The 9,771-nt window shown below is 38.9% G+C and overlaps 1 protein-coding gene across 1 annotated transcript in view; it reads right to left on the reverse strand.

The window, feature by feature from the left end:
* LOC128248353 (monocarboxylate transporter 12-like) overlaps positions 1-9,771 on the reverse strand; it is a 21,345-nt gene that overhangs the window by 9,675 nt on the left and 1,899 nt on the right. Inside the window, exons 2-4 of the mRNA XM_052969437.1 lie at positions 6,259-6,550; positions 3,235-3,378; positions 1,224-1,583 (exon numbers count right to left, since the gene is read on the reverse strand). Coding sequence (XP_052825397.1) covers positions 1,224-1,583; positions 3,235-3,378; positions 6,259-6,550 — 796 coding nt within the window. The remainder of the gene's footprint in view (positions 1-1,223; positions 1,584-3,234; positions 3,379-6,258; positions 6,551-9,771) is intronic.

Raw genomic sequence — 9,771 nt, forward strand, 5'->3', positions numbered from 1 at the left:
GTGTGTGTGCATTTACTTATCTTCACAAAGTTAACGTTGACAATGACTTCCACGTTTCGGCTTTGCCTGTTGTCGTTATCGAGTTTGGATGTCGGCATCTAAACCGAAACTTCGAAATCACTGTTAACAGTTTCCTTGTACAAATAAATAAATATGGGACACTACTAGAAAATAATGAGTGATCTGTAGTGGATCTTGCATGCATGAAGTGGATTCGATCTCCACCGTAGCCAAATTTAGAATAACACTGCAACAGAACTTTTCCCACGGTGGAACAATGGTTTTTCTCTGACAGCAGTTTTACATTTTCCAGATGCCTTTAGCTAGGCCGAAATAATGTCTTTACCACTTGACCCTTTCTAACCTCTTCTACTCCACCAAAAGCTAGAATAGAGATAACAAGACCACCAACTAAATCTATTGTTCTCAATGATATGTCTATCCTTTTAGATAGTTATAAAAGCAAGAAAACCCCAAGCAAAAATCAATTAGTCACCAATTGGTGACGACTCAACGAGTTCAGTCACATGGTGACGACTCAATGAAAACGAAGTCTGGCTGACCAGCTAGAACCTTGACCAGAGGGAGAAATGAAGTTTACTGCCAGCAACTGTGAGACAACGTCCCACACCCTACGACTCTCACTAGCTCTAATTCTGTTCTCTTACAATATCATTTCATCTTTCTCTGTAATTACTATTAAACAATGAAGAGGACACAAGCACAAACTTTACTTCGCATGCTTTTGGATCTCTCATAACCTGCCCGTCGAGGCAAGGTGTTGTGATGTAACGGTAAATAAATATTTCCTTAAAACTTCATGCATTGTTCAGCTTTCCCATCTTGCAACATGCAATTATAACAAATTTTTATCGGCACAACTGCTGATGCCGACAAATCAATATTGTTTACAAATCAATTTCCTTCGTTACAACTGATGACCCTCGACATCAACTAAAAACTTTATCGTTACAGATCCCTCAATTCAATATTCATCTGATATTATATGGAGCTTTACATAAAAACTATGTGATGTAAAGGATCCTTCCCTACAACACAGTCTGGCTCATAACACCACACTCTCATCGATATATTTATATATATAAGGTAAAGAAAAATTTGGTAGATAGATAGATAGATAGATAGATAAATAGATAAGAGAGAGAGAGAGAGAGAGAGAGAGAGAGAGAGAGAGAGAGAGATGGACAATAGTTGGTGCTTACCAATAGTTGCAAGAATAAAAACCATACAAATTGTATTGTAAGCAGGCATTTTAAATAATGTTATGTCCAACCGTTTCATAAATAACTTTCTCTTGGATATTTTTTCTTTATCTTCATTTGACTTCGGAAGAGGATGAAGTGTCAAACCAGATAGAATTCCTAAGATCATAAGCGCTGCTTCTATCAGAGAAACAGTTCGCCATGATATTACATTGAGCAAAGCTCCAGTAATGGCTGAGATTAAGAAGATTCCTATACCGGAACCGGAAGATGCAATACCAATGGCAAGGGCTCTACGTCTTTCAAAGTACTGTCCAACCACAACGACACTGCTCACGTACATCAAAGAAAAACCAGTTCCTGTATGAAGATTCAAATAAAAACAGACACAGGTGAGATAGAACGTATGACTGGTTTGTCCAAATGTAACATCGGTGTTGTTGAATAGAACTGAAACAGAAATAACAACGAAAGCAACAACAGTGTCGTCGTCGTCATCATCATCATCATCGTTGTCGTCGTCACCGCCATCGTCGTCGTCGCCGCAGCCGTCGTCGTCATCTTTACTATCGTCGTCGTTATCATCATCAATATCATCATTAACAAGAGTAACAATAAAAACGGCAACAACAATAACAACAATAACCAACGAGAGAGTTTCTATCCTCGACCTGCTAGAAATAGCATCCCGATTGCCCTCAAATACTATCCTACCGTCTTTTTAAAAAATACATTGAGAATTTGTATTCCTAGACACAGTATGACTAACTACAATAACAACAACAAAAATAAACTACAGTAACAACAGCAACAACAACCACAAGAAGTGGCAAAGCCGTTAGAGTGCCGGATAGAATGTCATGTGGTATTTATCCCGACACTCAAGGCTCTGATTTCATCTCACAAGCAAATTAACTTTGCCTTCCATCCTTTCGGAATTGATATACAGAAACCCACCCGCTCAAGATCGGGGATTGGCGGAAGTGTAAGATAGTCAAGCTGATACCTTTTTGGTAATTGTTCCGACTCTTTGTGTTCTGATTTCAAATCCCACCATAGCCTATTCGGTCTGTCCAAGGCATTTTCATAAGTTTGTCCTAAATGTCCGTGCTTTAAATATATATACTTTGAGTTAGCCCTTTGTTCTATACGTTCTCCGTAATATTGAGTAATATAAAGCTTTCCTTTCATAAATTCCAAGTTACTCTTGTAGTTGGAAAAAAAATTGGAAATGTTTTTCATATGCGATGCACGGACTCTAGGGAAATATGTCCCGTGTGTCAGATTGGATACACAGGACAGGCAACTAGTTAATCCATCGCCCTATTTAACACCACCACCTAATATCCTGGGTGACATTAACAGAGTTCACTCGGTTGCAAGGATTAAAGCCATGTCCCTGGTCTGAGAGTAGCTTTCTTTCTCCCTGCCATCTTTCCACCCATTAGCCTTGGAGACCCTGTTCAGGGTCATGAGCACTCCCTTCCCTCCTGATTAAAAGATATAATTATAGTAACAGAGTGAAGGCGTGTGGCGAAGTGGTTAAGGTGTTGCATTCACGATCTTTCGATCATGGTTTCAATTCCCGAATCGGACGGTGCGTTGTATTTTTGAGCTAAACACTTCTTTTCACGTTGCTTCAGACCGTTCTGATATAAATGAGTGGATGAGTAACTCTGCGACAGACTGGCGTCTATTTCAGGAGGAATGTGATCTTGGTCACTCATACACCATGGAGACCAGACAACTGGTTCTATGAATCCTAGGACACAAGGCAGTACTTACTTTTTATAACACCAGAACCTACGAAGGCCAGGGGCACAACTGCTTCCTCCAGAACAAGTAAAAAAATGAATAAAAATTTAAAAAACTGGGGAAAAAGCAATGAAATGTATAAAAAAGAAATTCATTCTGGCTATATAATAGTCTCAATTTCTGGCACAAGGCCAACAATTTTTAGTGGAGTTGGGAGTAAATAGATTACATTAACCCAGGAGGTTATGTTACATACCTGCTAAGAAACCGTAAGTGACTATAGCAACGTCGATGTTGGGTGAGAAGCTTGCGGCGACAAAGGCAACACCTGACAGGATGCTACCCGAGATGACGACGACTCGATGACCATACGAATCAGCAAGAACACTGGCCACAGGACCTGTTTGTAGAAACAAAGGGTTATTACTGTTAGTATTTTCACCTCGCTGAAAATTGGGTCTTTGGACCCTAGGTATCACATAATATCGGTTTCAAATTTTAGCACAAGGCCAGCAAATTTGAAGTTGGGGTAAGTCGATTACATCGACTCCAGTACTCAACTGGTACTTATTTTATCGACTCAAAAAGGATGAAAGGCAAAGTAGACCTCGGCGGAACTTAAATTCAGAGCGTAAAGGGCGAAATGTAGTTAAACATTTTGCCCAACGCGGTAACGATTCTGCCAGCTCGCCGCCTTACAAGTGTCACATATAATGTCAATCAAGTGTATTAATCTCCCAACTTTTTCAGGGATCTTTCTTTCATTTGCAGTTAGCGCCTCAGAACTACGTGTAGTGGTGGTGATGGCGGGGGGAGAGGTAAAGAACAGGATTACTGTTTCTTTGTTAGAGTATGTTAACCACCCAATTATAATTTAAAAAAAACTTTACATTCATTCTGGCTATATAATGGTAGCGGAGTTGGGAGTAAATAGATTACATTAACCCTTCTGTTCAACTGGAACTTATTTTATCGAACCCGAAATGAGGAAAAGCAAAGTCGACTTCGGCGAAACTTGAACCCAGAATATAAAGAGCCAGAAAAAATGCTGCTAAGCAATTTGTCCGACTCGTTAAGGATTCTACCTGCTCTTCGCCTTATGTTGTTTATATAATAAAAAGAGATTTGCAGTTACGATTTCCGGTCAAGAATCCTTATCAACTGTGACGTTGATGAGTTCACGTGATTTGTCAACCAGTTGTAAACAAAATTAGTAATTTTTCAGTCAATAGCGCGAGGGAGATTTTGGATACAAAAATTAATTAAATCTACTGTGAGTTGTTTTACATAATTTTCCTCGCTTGTTTATTACAAACAGTTGTTACAAGTACTTGAGAGGACACGCACACCTTAGTTGCATCTGCATATGGGTACAAGGATGGTTGTGTGATCAGGAGGTTCACTACTCAGCTACGTAGTTTCGAGTTGGATTCTACTGCGCAGTACCTTGGGCAAGTATCTCTTATCATAGCTTCTGCTCGGTCAAAGACCTGTGAATGACATTTGAAATTTGGCGGACGAAAACTGCATGGGAACTTGTTGGTTGATATATTTAATGCGTCATTCATTTTAACCACACCACCTGGCTCCTTCAAATTTTTAGGGGACAACACTCCATTCAAAGCCTTCAGGCTAGAGCTCCCGTAATAGGATAGATTCTTTCCTTCCTCCTGCCTGTCTTAGAGATTCTACAAAAAAGTCATAACTGTTGTCGTTCCCCTACTCTGACTAACATGTTAAAGAAAGTAGATTTATTTAGTTTGGTGTGTATTGTGATTAGAAGAGAACCTAAAGATCTACAGTATTGTTCTGCATTAACTTAAGTGTTTGTAACCTAGCCACTAATTATTTCGTTACCGTGGGATTAAATATATTTTGGTATATAGAATTAATTCACATGCTGTGTGGTATATTATTTATTGTTGCTGTGGTCGTTTCGTCCCTGTTCAGAGCTGATCCAGTAAACCTATAACCGAATGCATTTAAGTTATGAAAACCCCATCATTTTTTTTTTTTTACCCAATGTGTCTTTTCTTTGTAAGATGATAGCGTATGATTTGAAGGAGATTTGGTTGCTATATCTAGCAGGTCAACGAACTATGGAGACACCCATTCGCTGGCTCGATATTGAAATTTTCTCTTTAAGTGGGCAAAAGACCTTTTTATTGGCTCGGCGGAGAAGCTCCCTTGTAAAAGTCGAAGTTAAATTGTTACTAAGTTAAATTGTAACCGTGTCGATAGAATGAGGTTAACAAAACCGAGGATCCCTTGTATCCTGACGTTAGCACTATATTGAGTCCGCAGCCAAGACCCTTAACTCTGAGTGACTGAGTTCATCTAGTTGTAAGTGCAGTAGAATAGTATAGTTCACTGTCGAAAGCAACAATTGCACTATGGTATCGACGTTGTGGTTCCTTACCTCGCAATATCGTGCTCAAAATCCTACCCTATGCAAAGCTACCTTAATCTCCAAGAGGAGATTCATCTCTCACCTCCTTGAAGCTACAGAAAACAAAAGCAGAGTAGGAATATCTATGGGTCCATACTACTATGTAAAGATTTGACTTTTAAGTGAATAGAATCACGGCTTTATTATTCACAGAACTAAGACACTCTTCTACAGAATTGTTTTTTTCTCTACTGCTCTCTGGATTGGTTAATCAGAAGTTAAGAACACTCTCCTTGTTAAACTTTACTGTGCTCATTTTATTCTTATATGTGCGTGGGGTTAACGTACTAAGCTTTGCAATATGTAAAAATAAGTTGAATATCAGTTTCTATTAATGTTTTGTTAACAGTAAAGTGGAATTAAAATACTTTGTTATAAATTTGCATGTTGAATAACATATAATGACTCATTCTTTTCATTTCTAATTTTGGGTCGACAGTCATTATAGAACCAGCTAGATATTATAGGTTGCCTCTACACTAAAACGGTTCAAGCCAATGCTCTCACCACCGCAGTAGTAACTCACACATGTCAAGAGGTCGCCCATCGCACTGGCATAAGCTATTATTCACTCACCTTGGATCGACAACCGTGTGGTTATTACCTGACATTGACATTTAGTCGTCTATCGAACTAGTCACTACTCTTTCATCAGCACTCGTCCGGTGGCGTGTTAATAGTATAAAGGACAGTCACAATTGTCGCGTTTTTGATAAATTTGCTGTAGCGGAGTCGATAACAACAGTAATAACTGTAGCAGCAATAGCTGCAACAACAAGAGCAGCAACAACAGCAGCAGCAGCAGCCGCCGCTGCAACATTGGGGTCTTACCAGTTAAGAGGCTGAAAGCGTTGATCAAAGCACTAATAAGAGAAGCTTTTGTACTTTCTGATTTGAAGTCATCTCTGATTGTTGGATAAATGGTGCCGACTGAGAAAGCAATACCATCCGTGAGAAGAATTAACACCATAGAAGCAATCATCACTACCCATCCCCAGCCACCATCTGGGGGACTAAATTCATCGTTGTTCTCTGCTGGTGGTTTATCAGGTTTCTTTTCGGACGATTTTTCATTAAGTCTGTCTTCTTTTTCTGTGCCATTCAGATTGATTGTGGAAACAGTCTGGAATTAATAACCACGACAACAACAACATCAGCAATGGTAACAATAATCGGATCATAAATAAATAGTGTATAATACTTGTATATTTTGAATTCACATGTCATTGCTTTTAAGATATGCATTTATCTAAAACAAACTCATGTAATACGTGGAATCCCTGTTGGCAATTATTGTAAGGATCATAATCACTACTGGATAAGTCTTAAGTTATGGTGGAATGAGAAGTTTGAATTTTAAATCAAAAGTAATGAAGTTGCACAGCATATACATATTTTGTTTTACTCATTACAAAGATCCAAAATATACTTTAGTCTCACCTAACATTTTGATCTTATGTTGAAATCCAGTAAAACAATTAGATTATCAGAGCATTTCTTCGAGAATAATTGAAAAGTGGGCAAGAATATTTGCATCCTTTTGTCTGAGATGATTCCGACTTTAGCTTCCAAAATAGTATCCCATATACTGATGTTTCGGCGTAAAAAAACCTTATCAAAGTAATGAACTTTGACATTTGGGCAAGTGACTAATGTCAGCATCAACATACATTGTCTTTTACACTTCAGTAGGTACCATATTCATAAGGTGCATTTATATATACATGTGGTGGGGGAAGTCTCTTGGCTACTGGTAGAACAATTGTCGTGCTGATGACGCCTATTAAAGCAGAAATACGTCTATACGTTTGTCCTCTTATCTCCAGACAATAAACCTGACCTTTTCCCCTGATGGTATGTCTGTAGAGAATTTTGATTCTTGGGATTATCTCCTCTTCTCAAGTGGAGCAAGTCATAATTGCCATTTAATAATCATGTTACATCCTCTAGAGACGGAGAAGATTTTAATATATTAGTGACTTACGTTGTATGGTATTTGATATACCTGTGTTTGTGTATGTTGTTCAAATACATATCATTAGCCACTCTTGTTCCCACCGATTATAAGGACTTATTGTGGTAATTTAGCGACTGTAACTACACTCGCGTATTACATGCGTAAGCTTTGCACACTTAAATTTTATGAAAGTAAAGTTTTGCCACTCTTGCCTGACAACGCTGCGCGATACGCACGTGTAGTTACAGTCGCTGAATTATCGTTAGAAGTCGTTACGAGCAGTGGAACCAGAAAGTGAACATTGAATAAACAAGTTTCATTCGTTGAAGTAGTGTCCTGAAAAGAGATACCAATTTAAGGCTATAGAATGTTTGGATGGTTGCGAATTAACTTTGAGGCTCGTTCAAAATTACATGGATGTCTGACGATGACGAATATTTCTTGTTTTTCTGACTGGTGTACCCACAACATAATAAGCATTAATAAAAACGGGAGATTAGTCGGACATTTAACAATTATTTCCCTTTGATACCAGCTTCTCCAAACTTCTTAGAGGCAAAGAGTGAGTGAAGAAGTGAGAACGAAACGAAACAAAATTTTAATAGACTATATTTCCACATGAAATTAGGCATACTTTTCAAAGACCCAAACGGGCCGCAGTTTGCTTATGACTGTTCTGCACAGACTTCACGATGTAGTACCAGGTAGTGACTCTCATAGCTTCTGATCTTAACTGATTGGAAATGTTATCACATAAATGTTTTTTTCTTGGTGTAAAAGATGGTTTACAGCAAATATTCTGCTCAGTACCACAGATTTGCTAGTCAGTTGCTTAACCTTAATCAGTTGAGCATGCCCATTAGTGGCTGACGATATGTGCATCTCTGATCACGAACACGAGTAGTTTAGAAGCATCGTACCCATGTGTCGAGAGAAATTGATTGGTGTTTGAATAATTCATGACTGGAAACATGGGTGTTTTGTCCATCATCGTTAAACAACTCTTATTCAATGGTATTTTGAGTGGTATGGGCGACACGACCTGAAGGAAATTCTAACTGGGCCCCACCTGCAAGGTCATGCGCTGTTTATCTTGATATGAGATCACTATGTCGCGCACATATGGTTGTGATGTATGTGCCTGGTGTGCCCTTATCTGACGAGTAGTTTTGATGGGTATACTGAGCTTCGTATATTTTACCCGTGTCACTTTGATGGCATGCACTGCTCTCTCACTCAACAGTAATAATAATCCTTTCTACTATGAGCCCAAGGCCTGATATTTTAGGGGACAGGGTAATCAATCTCATCGACCCCTGAGCTTGGCTTATTTTATCGACTCCGAAAGCATGAAAGATAGTCAACCTCATCGGATTTTGAACTCAAAACGTAAAGATGGACGAATTATCGCTAAGCATTTTGTGCGGCGTGCTAACGATTCTACCAGTTCTCTGCCTTGATGATGATGATGATGATGATGATGATGATGATGATGATGATGATGAACCCAGAAACGTAAAAAGCTGGAAAATTGTTTCGAGGCATTTTGTTCAACGCTCTAAGAATTCTGCTAATTCACTACCCTATGTAATTTTCAATTTAGGCAGAAATTCAAGTCTCAAGGAAAGGCATTTGCTGATGAAATGACTGGTACATTATTTTCTCGACGTCCGAAGTTACCTTCAGTTGGCTGTGATTATTTCACAAGTCTCCAGTCTTTCTTCAAACTTTCCGTACTTCGCATAACCGTAAGAGTAAGCAGGTTTGAGAACCTCTGCTTGAGATCATCGTATCAGGAGTCAACAAAATAACATACTCTTTACTACAAAGAGACGCAAACACTAACTTTACACCAGACACAATAGGGCAAACATTACAATAAAATAAACCGATGTTGCATACAGATTCTGCACTTGAAAAGCACAATGTTTGCTGCACCCAGCTCGGGTACATCGGGTAATGAGGTACAAACTAATGTACAAGGTATGAAATTTTGGGTTGATCTTCGATTAAATCTACTCCAGTACATCAACTGTTGTTTGTTTTATCAATCTCGAAAGGGTGGAAGGCAAACACCGACCTCAGAGGGATTTAAAATCAGAACATAAAACTGGAAAAATGCCGCTAAGCATTTTGTCTGGCGCGCTAGCCATTCTGCCAGCTCGCTATTTTCAGGTAAAAACTAATATAAACCCTCAAAATACAATGAAGACACAAGACTAGTAAAGATTAGTCGATTAAATAACTTATGTTCTGCATCTGGGCGCAGGAGTGTCTGTGTGGTAAGAAGCTTGTTTCCCAGCCACATGGTTCCGGGTTCAGTCAGTGGCACCTTGGGCGAGTGTTTTAGTCGAAGAAATCGCCTCCGGAACTTATTCTTTGTAAGC

The sequence above is a fragment of the Octopus bimaculoides genome, chromosome 7, assembly GCF_001194135.2.
Source record: "Octopus bimaculoides isolate UCB-OBI-ISO-001 chromosome 7, ASM119413v2, whole genome shotgun sequence".
In the NCBI taxonomy this organism is placed as follows: domain Eukaryota; kingdom Metazoa; phylum Mollusca; class Cephalopoda; order Octopoda; family Octopodidae; genus Octopus; species Octopus bimaculoides.